At 34.6% G+C, this 14,485-nt stretch overlaps 1 protein-coding gene across 5 annotated transcripts in view; it reads left to right on the top strand.

The window, feature by feature from the left end:
• Positions 1 to 13,347, top strand: part of Naaladl2 (N-acetylated alpha-linked acidic dipeptidase-like 2) — a 1,352,651-nt gene extending 1,339,304 nt beyond the window's left edge. For all 5 annotated transcript variants that reach the window (XM_039103971.2, XM_039103968.2, XM_008760899.4 and 2 more), the window contains one exon: positions 6,163 to 13,347. In XM_039103971.2, coding sequence (XP_038959899.1) covers positions 6,163 to 6,361 — 199 coding nt within the window. In that variant the 3' untranslated portion in view covers positions 6,362 to 13,347. The remainder of the gene's footprint in view (positions 1 to 6,162) is intronic.
• Positions 13,348 to 14,485: the final 1,138 nt, after the last annotated feature.

Genomic DNA, 14,485 nt, shown 5'->3' with positions numbered 1-14,485 from the left:
ACCCCTACATCTCAAAAATTATAATCCAGAATTGTTTCTGTCTAAAGGAAATGCAGACACAAGAAAATGCAGCAGAGACTGAAGGAAAGGCATCTAGAGACCACCCCACCCAGGGATCCATCCCACCAGCAGATACCAAACCCTGACACTATTGCTGATTCCAAGAATTGCTTGCTGATAGGATCCTGCAATAGCTGTCCCTTGAGAAGCTCTGCCAGCACTTGACAATACAGATGCAGTTACTCATACCCAACCACAGGAATGAACCCCAGGGACCACAATGGAAGAGTTAGGGGAAAGACTAAGGAACTGAAGGAAGTTATATCCCCATAGTAAGAACCAATACATCAAATAACCAGACTCCCCAGAGCTCCCAGGGACTAAACCACCAAACAAAGGGTATACATGGGAGAGTCTATGGCTCCCATTACATGTGTAGCAGAGGACTGCCTTATCTGGCATCAATGGAAGGGGAGGACCTTGTTCATATGGAGGTTTGATACCACAGTGTAAGTGGAATCTAGAGAGGTGAGACCGGATTGGATAAGAGTCGGCCAGCACCCTCATAGAGGCAAAGAGGAGGGGGAATGAGATGGAGTTGATTTCAAAGGGGAAAACAGGAAGGGGGACAGCATTTGAAATGTAAATAAATTAAATAACCAGTAAGAAAAAATAAAAAAAGAGAACCCATACATATTGAAATAGTGTGAGGGCTCAGTTGGATAAGGCTTAGCTACCTAATTTTATGTGTAGACCACAGATAGTAGAAGAGAACTGACTTACCCAAGTTGTCCTCTCACCACAATAAACAATGCATGTGAACTATGATATGTGCAATGCCCCAAATTTAAAAAAAAGTATAAACAGTAACAAGACAGTGTAATTATTTGCTTTGTGTATACACATATATAAATTAGGTTTTATGCTTTTAAACTTCAATAACGTGTTAACCAATAATGAGAGAAAGGTTCACAGTATCATCCTCTAGCTTACTGAGATGTTAGTTATTGTTGTAATACTCGTCCATATGACAGGAAGAATCTTCTTGCTCCCCTTGAGCAGTCTCCCTATGCTTCACTATGCTTCTTTCCTGGCCTCAGGTGGACTCCATTCTAGTCTCAACTTTTATGGGATATACACTTACTCCACATATTTGTGATAAATGCTTTTTTTACAATCATGAAATAATACAGCATACATAAGCCTGTGTGTATCTATTTGCTGGAATTGCGGTCCTATAATTGAATGGTTTGTTTTCGTTGTTTAGTTATCTCCAGTTTTTTTAAAATGTTGTGGGGAAAGCAAAGGATAAATTTCACTGTACAGGATTTACTACTCCTCTAGATGAACCCATTGCATCTAAGATTAAGGGGGTGGTACTAAGAGAGTTGGGTTAAGACTTATGGCCAAATTTTGACAACATAGAAACTTAGAATGTTTTTCATCTATATCAAAGACCTATTCCAAGTTGAGGAAATATTGTGTATTTCAGGCCAACAGAATGGGTTGTAGTTGTAAGGCTGGAGGTACTGTCCCTAGTGCTAGAGGTAGCTTTTGCTGTTCTTCTTGGCTTTACTGCACTACAGAATTTATGTGCTCCAGAGGAGCTCTTGACAGAACATGCCTCACATTTCATTTGCCAGTTTGCAAAGTAGTTATCAAAGTTCATAACTTGCAAATAGTTTGCTTTTGTAAAAATGTAAAATTGATTCCAAGTATACTCTCATCTACTTGCACTGTTCTATGTCACTGATGCCAAGTTTGACATACTATCCAAGAATATTGAACTTGGGATTGCTTATCAGTCCTTTAATTTTCCTTTATTTTTTGAGTGTAGAATTTTGGTGTTAAATAGTGATTCATTTTCTAAAGATGTTTCTTTATAGTAGCTGTGGATTTAACTGCATTCATCCTCCTATCTTCTCTTTTCTTGTTAACTCTACTCATTCTCTCAGGCAGTTTTTAGTGTCTACCCTGAGGTCCTATACACATATAGAATTAATACTAGGAAATAAAGCAATCTGTTTAATGAATAGGCTAATGAAAGAAAGAGACAATTCTCAAAGTATGAAGTGCAAATGAACAAATATTAAAAATATTTTATCAGCTGGGACATGCTATCAGTCTAACTCACCAAGCAAGAATGCCAGATGTGGCAAATGCTTTTGTTTGTATTATAGATTTACAACATTACAGAATAGAACCACAAATGTATGGAAACAGCACCAAACTTTGTCTATGGGATTACATTAAATTAAAAGGTTCCACATGACCAAAAACCCTCAAATGTTTATGTAATGGAAGAAAATATTAACTATACTTTGGTTAAGCGGTTAATAACAGACATATATAAAGAATTACAAAAGTTATAAAAACACAGCAACAAATGAGTCAATGATCTGAAAAACTTAAAGTAGTGGAGTCAACAAATTATATTAAATAAGGTAACTAAGGCCCAGAAAGACAAACATTGTAGTTATTATGTCATATGCAAACCATAACCTGTAACTGAGAAGAATATGTGTCAAAATCAGTGTAAATATGGAAAAGAAAAGCAAGCCAGAAGTGGCTTCAGGAAACTGAAAGGGGTGGCCTTTAAAGAAGGGAATGGAGGACAGTAGAGAAGAATGAAGGAATACGGGGCACAGAGCGTATAGCAAATGGGGATCAGTGCTCAGGAGGGAGAAATAAACCGGTAGCAAAGAATTGATGAAAACCCCATATGGAAACCTATTACTTTGTGAGCTAATTTAAAAAGTAAAACAAATGACATTAGATGGAGAAATAATATGGGGAAAGGAAAATGCTTTTAATCTTCTTTGGGGAATATAAATTACTCAAGTCACTTTGAAAACAACTATAGACATTTAAAAACAAATAAGCAAATGAACAAGAACAAGAATAACAACAACTACAACAACAACAAAGACAAAGATGTCATTTAACATTTGAAAACTGAAGCATTGAAATGATATTTTAATTCAAGACTCTTGTGTACTCGCAATCAACTGAATGGTGTTCATGAGGATAGAGCTAGTTTTCTTACAGGCTAAAATGAAAGGATTTAAATCACAAAAACACAAGTGTGTAGTAACTAGCTTACTACTTTGAACTATGACTGATAACCATTTACATAAGTCAAATCGCCAAGACTAAAATCCTCTTGTGTGGTGAGATTTTATTTCAGCTTGTCTCAAACTAGAATCATCTTAACAGAGAGAATCTTAGGTAAGAAAATGACACCCTAGGAGAGGCCTGTAGGCAGTCCTGTCTATTGTATATTTTATAGAATGTTTGAATTGGGAAGTCCCATATCATTGTGGGTGATGCCACCTCTGTATTAGTGGTCTTGGACACTATTAGAATGCAGGCTGATAGCCACTTATCAATGAGTGCATACCATGTGTGTTTTTCTGTGATTGGGTTACCTCACTCAGCATGATATTTTCCAGTTCCAACCATTTGCCTACGAATTTCATAAAGTCATTGTTTTTGATACCTGAATAATATTCCATTGTGTAGATGTACCACATTTTCTGTATCCATTCCTCTGTTGAAGGGCATCTGGGTTCTTTCCAGTTTCTGGCTATTATAAATAAGGCTGCTATGATCATAGTGGAGCACGTGTCTTTTTTATATGTTGGGGCATCTTTGGGTATATGCCCAAGAGAGGTATAGCTGGGTCCTCAGGCAGTTCAATGTCCAATTTTCTGAGGAACCTCCAGACTGATTTCCAGAATGGTTGTACCAGTCTGCAATCCCACCAACAATGGAGGAGTGTTCCTCTCTCTCCACATCCTTGGCAGCATTTGCTGTCACCTGAGTTTTTGATTTTAGCCATTCTGACTGATATGAGGTGAAATCTCAGCGTTGTTTTGATTTGCATTTCCCTTATGACTAAAGATGTTGAACATTTCTTTAGGTGTTTCTCAGCCATTCGGCATTCCTCAGCTGTGAATTCTTTGTTTAGCTCTGAACCCCAATTTTTACTAGGGTTATTTGTCTCCCTGCAGTACAACTTCTTGAGTTCTTTGTTTATTTTGTATATAAGCCCTCTATCAGTTGTAGGATTGGTAAAGATCTTTTCCAATCTGTTGGTTGTCATTTTGTCCTAACAACAGTGTCCTTTGCCTTACAGAAGCTTTGCAGTTTTATGAGATCCCATTTGTCAATTCTTGATCTTAGAGCATAAGCCATTGGTGTTTTGTTCAGGAAATTTTCTCCAATGCCCATGTGTTCGAGATTCTTCCCCACGTTTTCTTCTATTAATTTGAGTGTATCTGGTTTGATGTGGAGGTCCTTGATCCACTTAGACTTAAGCTTTGTACAGGGTGATAAGCAAGGATTGATCTGCATTCTTCTACATGCTGACCTCCAACTCAACTCTTACTAGCTTGTGACTGCATACTTTTCTGGCTAAGTTGCCTTTTGTTTTTAGTGTTGGTTTAACTGTAAAGTCTATTCCCCTTTCTCTTATATTTAGGGTATTATTTGGATTTCTTTTACAAACAGTGAGTTTAGTCTCTTTTTCTGGTTAGATCAGGCATAGGGTTGCAGCTCACTACAGTCTCACATCTCTGTCATACAAAATCACAATTTCATGCAACTAATAATCAGTGTGCAATGTCATGGTTATAGGTTTTCATTTTTACACATGTCTTTTGCTATCTACATAGAATGCTAACTACAATACTTCTAACATATTTCTTTATTCATCCATTGATGCTGGTAACCACCATAATCCTTAAAGATATAGGACAAGTCTTTTTTCTTAGTAACCTTTGTATGAGTGTTCCCTGTAGTAAGAATTCAGATGTTACCACCAGACCATACATCTCTCCTATGAAAGCTAGAGAAACATATTTCAATTACTTATTCATATACCTCACTGACAAGAAAGAAGAGTTCAGCTAATTCAACTGCTTTGGGGTTGAGAGTAAACTTTGTAAGATTATAGCTTTATGCCCAAATACATATGTCTCTCTATTGGTGAAAGATCTGTTAGAATTTACCATTCTCAATTCCATTATCTGAGATATCTGGTTAAGTTCCAAGATACTGCCTTATTATATATTTCATACCTGTAAAAAAGGTTCTCAAGGTCAAGCACATGCAAAAGAAAGGAGAATTGCATAATTCCACTGCTCATGTTCAACACTTATTCGCTAACAATCAACTTGAATCTTCATGTACTGACTATAACTCCAGGGCCCTATGTCTGTTCAAATGATTTTACAGCAATTTCTTCATGAAATATTTTACTTTGTAATTAATATTATGGAAAAGTTTTGAGATATTTCTGTTCCTTAAAAAAATACAGTCTTGATTCCAGGTATATTCCTGGAATAAAATACTCTGAGTAAAAGCAATACTGGGAAGAAAGGGTTTATGACACAATTCCTGATTAAAACCTGTCACTGATTCATACAGGCAATTTGAACTTTAAGTACTTAAATTTATAATATGCTGACTCCCACTGAGGGCTGGGCCTTCCCACATGAGTACACATAATTGAAACAATGCCCTCAGAGACATGCACATAGAGCAGGCTGAATTAGAAAACCATTCCTAAGACTCTCTTCTCAGGTGATTGTTCATTGTAGAAAGCTAACTGGAGAAATTGAACATTTCCAGAGTTATGCCATGGATATCTAGACCTGGAGGCCAAGTGTGCATGGTACCTACTTGCAGTAAAATATCATTTAGCCCAGTGTGTTCTAGAATGAGACCAAGGAACTCTCTGCTGTAGGTTCTGGCTTCATCAATTCTCCCTTTGATTTGTGAAATGCACAGACTCATTTTACCATACTAAATTATTTTCTAGGACATAATGTAGTATCATTAAATAACTCCATCCCCCAAGTTTTCTGGTAATTAGATGGAGAAGCCTTGCAAGTATCTCACTCATAAATGCCTTTATGCTATGTCACAGCATTGTTTGCATCATTCAGGAAGTATGCACTACCAGATGACCTACGACCCTACCAATGAACTGTATGTCTGTGCATTCCTTTGTTATGGGTTGAAAAATAATAATGCTGTACTTTTGCAATTTTTTTTCATTTTTCAGCAGATATTATTTTCTGCCACTACTCCTGATAAGGCTTTGATGTGGAAGTGCAGTTCTGTGTAAGACACTTACATATTCCATATTTCTTTTAGAAACATCCTGTACCATCTTGATGAGAAGACAAGCCAGTTTTCCATCCTTAAGGAGGCTTGGGAGCAGTGCATTCCAGAGACATCAAATGAGACTTTGCAAGAGGCCCTGTCTACTGTGCTGAATAGCATTAATTCCGCTCATACTTTCTTCAAAACAGGACTGGATGTGTTTGAGAGTGTCTTACTAGAAAAGAACTGAGAAAATCTCAGAATTTTTCAAAGTTTGTTTACAATTGTATAAGCAAAAGCTCTAATTTGACCAGGTGTTTGTCTTGCTGTATTTGTTGTCACTGAAGACTTCCCAGAAATTTAATGCTATTATACAATATATTTTTAAATGTACATAAGAAAGAACATTTTGTACTTTTTAAAATATTCTTATAACTCCATTGAACTACATAACAACAATTATTGAAATAATACTTAAGATTAATCTATTACAGAGAAATATGCCATATCTTTTAGAAAAACAATGGTTGGGAGGAGATCAAAATATTTTTGGCATTGTCACTACTGTGGACATAATGTGGAGGAATGCTAGTATTATTCTGACAAAACTCCAGGGACTTTGTTCTTATGGAGACATGAAGACCTGATAAGGTTCCAGATAATTTTGCAAGTATCTGTTCAATATGAAGACGTGATACATTCTGAATGAGTGATTGATGCCACAAACCACTTCGAATGTTTCTCTTTTATACAATAAAGTCTGTCTCCTTAACACAACTAGATGTAATAATGCACTGGCTATGAAATTGTATTTTGTAAGTAATAATGAAAAAAGAGCCATAAACATTCCAAGGGGAAAATTCCCAAGAAACTAGATGGAGCAATTTAAATGCAAATTCTTCCTAAAGAATCAAGTTTTGAAACCCTTAAATTGCCTCAGTTGATGCTACATGAACTTCAGCAGGGATGTACAACAACAAAGGAGAGAACATTTTCTACTTCACTTTTTATAGTTTTTGACAGAATTATAGAAACTGGGACTATGCTAAAGGAGAGCAACACACGTGGCTGGCTCTCCCTACATCTTCCACACAGCCTTTTGCTATAAAGTGTCTCTAACAGAACCCTATCTAACAATGATGGAAAATGGCAGTTTGCACTCGAAAATCCAAAATATCACCAAACACAACTAAATATTGTTTTATACAACATACAAAGTAAACCCTATCATAAAACATATGTTTGTTTTAGCAACAAATACTCTTTTAAATTCAGGAAGAAACATTAACATTTTCCCATTTGTCATCTCTTATACTGGCAAAGCTCAAAACAGAAAATAAGCATGCTACTTATGCTATCAAAAATTGGAGTGCTTTAGGGCCTGCTCTCCCATGTTTGCTCATGTAGGAGAGAGATTCTGAATTCTGGCTCTGTCATCCAGTAGCTCTAGATTCCTTATTCCCTCCAAACTAGAAGATTCTGCCTAGGTGTGGACAAGTAAAACTTTTATCTTACCATTTTAGAATATATTTGTTTAAAAATACTTTTCTTGTCTGAATAACAGTTTATCTTTGGAAATAGTCCATCAGAATAGTTCTTATAACAGTTCCTATTTCAATCCTGAAACATTTGGCATTGCCATTGTGTGCCCCTCCATGTTTATCTAAGTCTTTACTTCCTTAAGATGAACATACAAGTAAAGTTAGTTAAGAATAAAGCTAAATTTGAGTTAATAATCATTGGCTAAGTGATAAACAAGAGTTATATCCTCCTACCATTAGTAATGGTTGTTTTCTCAAAGCAGTGAATTGAGGCAATTAATTATATAATTAAAGAAGAAGCACATGTTTATCTGAAGTGCCTATGTATGAACATTTTCATATGAGAAATTAAATAACTTGTAATATTTTAATGCATGTATTTAATGTAATGATTTAAATGAAGTTGCTTGACACTATTCTGTCACATTGCTGAATATGTATGGGAAGGCACTTAGCAGGTTTGGCACTGCCTATGCAGCACTGCTTCTTCTCCATTATCTGAAGAGGTCAGCAGAACGAAGTTGGTCAGAATACCCATTCTGCAAGAGAGTTAAATTCTATGTCAAAGGGTGTTTCATACTGAATCAATGGTTATACAGTTCATAGTGTGGAGTTGAATTTTGTAGATTACCATCTTAGATCAAATCTCTACATTGTTTTTGTACAACAATTCAAAAAAGCATCGAGAATAGAACATTACCATCTTCTAGGACTTTATAAGATTAAATACATAGGTAAACTAATTACGTTTGAGACCTTTATTTCTTCCCTCTAAATATATTTCATTTATTCACTGAAAACAAGTTAACCCTTGCTTAGCACACTCTATTTGATCATTTAAAAGATCATATAAAGTGTTTACATTAGATTTAAATAGATGTTCATGAATCCTGAAGGTGATCCTTCACAGTTTGAATTTATATAGCTCTGATTCCTTAGAACATTGTATCATATCTCTCTCTGACATGCTTGGCTCAAATCATTTTCAGGTATATTACATGTTAACTTTTGGTGAACTCTCTAGTAGATATCATCAGGAACCAAGTAGTGACACGTGGTGTATGAATCAGTAGTACTTTAAAATACACCAAGTTTGATATCAAGTTTCAACTTGATAAATCTAGACATCAAGTACCTCTGAAAGTACTTTATATGGAACTCGGCCCAGGAGGGAGCAAGTATTAGATAATCCATTTCCAAAAAATGTGTGTGTCCAGGCTGGATATCTGGATATATTACTCCTGATCTGAGAAACAAAGGGGAGCCTGTCAGTCAAGACTCAGGCTAAGGATATTGCTGTTAATCATAAATTCTTTGCTATCCAAATCAGATATGGTACTTGAGCAAGGTGATTGGAAATATGGACATAGGCATGTACTCAGAAAATCTAGGCTAAAGTCACCTAGATTTTCAGATTCTCAGTATTCTTGTCCAGTGTGCACTGTCCTCTTTCTGAAAAGATAGAATTACAGATGACCTTTCCAGCAAATTAGATGAAGCTAGGCACCTAGTCAGATGCTGTTTTGAGCTGGGAATATGATTTGAATGCAAGATAAGCTCATGTTTTGAATATACTTGACAAAATGTTCCCAGAAAATCAGGGCAAAGAACGGAAAGTTTGAGAAATGACTATAGATGATGCCAGAAGTCAGGAAGAAGGATGCTGAGCAACATATAACAGAGAGATCTGCTACCTGGAAACATCAACAGTGTTTGCTTGAAATGTAAAATTGGAGGATTCTTCAGAAAATTTATTTTCAGATTTGATATCATCTAGTTTAGTGATTTTTAATCTACATAAATCCTGTATCCTAATAAAACATCCTTTTGAAAATCATTAAAGTAAAAAGAAAGAAAGTCATAGTAATGAAGGATTCCAAATATTATTCAAAATGCCATTATTAAAACCCCAAAGAAGGGGTTGGAGAGATGGCTCAGCAGATAGGAACACTTGCAACTCAGTCATGAAAACTTGGAAAACAAAAACAAAAACTTGGAATCAGTTTCCTGCAGTCGTCAGGGAGCTCATAAATTCTTGCACTAAGGGATTCAATGACCCAATCTTATTCTTCAAATACATCACACACCACACACACACATACACACACACACACACTCACTATTAAAATAAACCCCCAACAAAATATAGGTAATACAAAAGATGACCTGCTTTATCTATAAAAGAGAGGTAGGGTGTAGCCAACATTTATGCAAGCTTCAGCAGACACTAGACTAGACATGGTTTACATTTTCCCCCCTAGTTGACTGTATACACCAACTGATTTAACAAGGAAGAAACCAGGTTTGATGAGACATCTTCAGACTTTTCAGATCGATAATAATAATAGTAATAATAATAATAATAATAATAATAATAATACATGTTGTGTTATTTCTTTCTTCTCAGTGGAACCTAGTAATGTCACCATGGGCCTTCTTTACGCCAGGTGCTCCAGAGAACACACATTTTTCTATTTGAAAATATAATATGATATAACATTTTGAGGTAACTTTACATATATAGCAAGCCTCAGCTATGTTAACAGCTTTGGCCAGGAGCCACTTCATTTGCAAAATACCTAAGAAGTGAAATACATAATCATCAGTGACTGTAGTCCATTTAAAAATGGTATACATGTGTAAGTTTGAAACATCTAAAATTATGAAAACTAATCACAGATATACTATCAGGACAACAGGTGTACACATTGTGAAACCAAGGCAGAATGCACTAATCTCATAATGCCATATGCCAAATGTTTCTACAATTTGTTCAGAAAACAATAGGTGCATTGATTTAGGAATAAAGCTATATATTAGACTTTAAACCTCAACTTCTTAAATAAATGCATAGCATATTAGAATTTTTGTTGGCTAGAAAGATGAGCTATGCTTTCAAACTCAGAAAAATAAAATATTTGTTACAAGTTCATCTGATCTGAATCAGTATCTTGCCAGATTAAAAAAAGAAATTATTTGCAGAATAAATTGATAGATGTAGTCACTAATATTCTCCAGAGACACTCTGTCCTATATGTAATTAATTCCTGAAATAATTAGTATCTCTTTGACTGTCATCTCATTGGTTTAACATGTTAGTGAAGTGTGCCTTGGCCACACATTTTTTTAATGGAAAAGAATTACTTTAAACTGCCAATACATGTGCTGAGTAGAAGAAAATTGCATATTCCAATACATTACTCTCCAATGTGTTGCTCTACAGGACTGGGAATTTAGCCTAGGCATGAAAGAATAAGTATTTACTGAGCTATGCTTTCAAACTCAGAACCTTGCATGAGTTTAAATTGCTAACCTAAAAATGGCTCATTAGAGTTTGCCATTCTGAAATCTGAAAGAGCATTGAAATTTTGAAGTACCTTATCAAGTGTGACTACCCTTTAGTTGAGCAGGATTGTTTTACCAAATTTTGAATTTTGAAGTGATTTAAATGTGAAGAATTGCAAACCATAATGTAGCATGTTGCTGGTCGTTACCATGTCCACTCAGAAATATATTTTATTTTCCTTCTGGGTACACTTTAGAAATGGTATTGGGCATACCCTTTCTGAAGAAGTGGTTTTTAAGACCCATCTATTCAACATAAATGTGTCTGTTAACCATCTAAAGATTTCATTCCATAATACCTTTAGATATCCTCCAAAGTTGTGTATCAAAAGTGCCTTTAACATAGAGGCTTTCAAGTATCCAAAACCTGGCTCACTGTGAGTGACATGTTTCATAAAAGCATTTATTATCTAAAGTTCAAAGCAGATAAGAATTTTAACAGGAAAGGACAAAACTGAGGCTGATTTGGGACCTCCCATTATAATGTTTCTAGTATTGTGTTTTTGATATTCTGACTCAAAGATTATGATTAGCAAAATAGTGATATTAAGGTTTTCAGCCAAAATGTACTTAGCAAAGCCAAAGAAATTTATTTCCAGGATTTAGTCAAGAATTAGATCACATGCAACTGATTGACTTCCTTCACCCAAGGAATGCATTAACGACTGTGCACAGAGCCTAAGAGTATTTATTTTTGCTCCTTTCATGGTCTAAGCCAGTAAGCAGTGAGGTAGAGTTAAACATATTTTATTTTCTGGGAGTAATTAATACGCAGCAGCTCAGTCACAAAAATACTACACATGTGCCTGCCCTATGCCATTTGTCATGTGCTCTAGTTTTCTATGCTCAAGAGATTAATATGCAATCAACTTATGAATGATTGAACTGTATTAAAGTTTATATTGGTCTTTTGTTCTAATTAAAGTGTAGGCTTGGTATCTGTACAGAACTTCACTGAAGAAATTGAGACAGAGAACTTATTTTAATGGACTACATATATTTTTAATCAAAATGTATAATTATTATAACTTTACAGATTCTTCAAGAGACTTAAATTCAATATATGGCAAATGGTTAATAGCTGGGTTTCACCTTTGTGATTTCTTACCTATGTAATAAAGTATTTTTCAGTATACACAGCAGAATAATATTAATATTAGTAATAGTGTTTTCCTTTGTTTTTATAGAGATGTGTGATTGGACATTACTCTGAAAGTTAGAACATAACCTGACGAATAAGAATGGTTTTCTCTGTTTAGAGAAATCAAATATGTAAACAAACAAAGTATTTCATTCTACCATTACAACTTCTCTGCAAGAAGCAAAATACCCAAACAGTTAAGTGTAGCTCACATAATAATATTCCGAGAATGTTATAAATAATTCTATTTAGTAGGAAAGCCCAACTCTATTAGGTGATTGAGTGTATACACTGCAAACAAAAGGGCTTGGTGGTAACGTATTCCACATATTTTAACTCACTCTTTGAAAAAATCTCATGAAAAGGCTTCCTAGAATACCCTGGTTTGTTTCTAGAGACACTCATAAAATTGCATGGCTTTTTGATGATACTTTTCTGTGTGGGTTACCAATGTTCATACATACAGGAGTTTAATACTTTTAGCTTTATTTGCTGTGTTTATAATAAAATATTTAAATTAACAATTTTGTAAAATTTATTTTTCCAGTACTATAATATCAAAAAACGTAATTGTAGAATTAAAAATAAAGTAGATTATGGAAAAGTTTATAGATTCATTGGGGATAATTTTAAAGGGTAACCTCACCAAATAAATGTACTTTAATTAAAAACAGTCACCTATCAAAGAGATATGTCCATTAATAAATTGCACTGCACTATGCTCAATGTTCAAGAAAATATTATCATCTGCGATTGATAAACTATATTGCATAGAGATTGCTAAAGTCATTGTGATCCTCCTTGATTTTTAATGACATAAATTTATAGGTAAATGTCTGTATTATCCAATTACTACATATGTTCAAAACTGATTGTTTTTGCATGTTCCCTAAGTGTGACTGCAGCTCAGTGTATAACCATTTTGTGTTACTTCAAATGATTCAATATGAAGCTTTTTGTGTGATTGGGAGTGATAAAAATGGATAGAGTTATCAAATCTATTAAGAATGAGTGATTGTTTTATACTTTTCCTGCTTAAATATTTGCACAAAATTGAAAACACAGTACCAGGAATGAAAACACTTTTAATGTAACATGTTCGGATTTATATTTTTGTTTGTGAGCCTAGCCTTTCCAACCCATGTTTTGATTTGTAAATGGCTATTTTTAAAGCTAATTTCAAGTGTATTAAATACAGTTGAAAATTGATTCTGTGTGCTTTTGTTACAAATATACCTAATTTTTAAAAAAAAAAGTATAATGAGTTTTTCATGATTTATTAATGAAATAACTTCCCATAATGCTTACCATACTAAATCAGGTATCCTTTATCCACTTACTTAGGGAATCCTGGTTAGGGTTTCTCATCCATTGCTTTCCATGCTTTGCTTGAATTTTGTTTTCTTATATTACAACATTCAGGTTTCCAGGATGAGATGCATTCTGTCATCAAGTAAGAGCATCTATACTCATCCCAATGCTGACGAGTTTTGTTTCCTCAAATAGCACTTTTCAAAATGCTGCAAGTTCCATCTATTTATTCATTGATTTTGTAAATATGCACCAGGGGACTGCTCTAGCCCGTGTTTTAAAGATGTCCAATACAATGCGCCCTTCCAGCTCCTCAGTTTAAAAGTGTATAACATACTAGTTTTACATCAATGAAAATGTTAGAGTCAGCCATGATAGTGTAGAGTATTGAAAACTTGGAAAAGCAGATATAGGTGAAAGGCAACATGGCTACCTAACCAGCCTGCTATTTGTTTCTATAAGGAAAATTTTCCTTACCCAGTATTTTCCTGCACAGTGGCTATTATTTTATAGGGACTTACCAGTGTGTAACACTCTGATTCCATGGATGATGTTAATGCTATCTTTATGCCTTTAATGTATCTTGCACAAAATATTTTATCATTCCCTTCCCTCCATAGATGACAAAACTAAATTACAGAAATTAATAATATATAACTATGAAAAATTAACAAATATAGAGTTTTAAAAGACTGACTCGGTAAGATTACAGTCTCCAAAACTGTGAATATAAGGGGATTTTAGATTTTTATCAAAAGCCTATTCGGGTGTTTTTTTTGTCCTTTAATCTATTTGTGTGGTAGATTACATTTTCTTATTTACATATATTAAATTGTCCCTGAATCTCTAGGATGAAGTTAACTTTGTCAAGGCAGATAAATATTTTGATCGTTCTTGAATTCTGTTTGCAAAGATCATATTAGGAAATTCTGAGTCTACGTTCATCAATATTAATTAACCTACATTTTTTTCTTATCTTGGATGTTTGACTGGTTTTGTTGTCAGAGTGATACAGCCTTTGTAGCAATAATTCGGA

Source organism: Rattus norvegicus, chromosome 2, assembly GCF_036323735.1.
Source record: "Rattus norvegicus strain BN/NHsdMcwi chromosome 2, GRCr8, whole genome shotgun sequence".
Taxonomy (NCBI): Eukaryota; Metazoa; Chordata; class Mammalia; order Rodentia; family Muridae; genus Rattus; species Rattus norvegicus.
The sequence above is the reverse complement of the archived record's forward strand: the minus strand, read 5'-3'. Positions and strand labels throughout refer to the sequence as shown.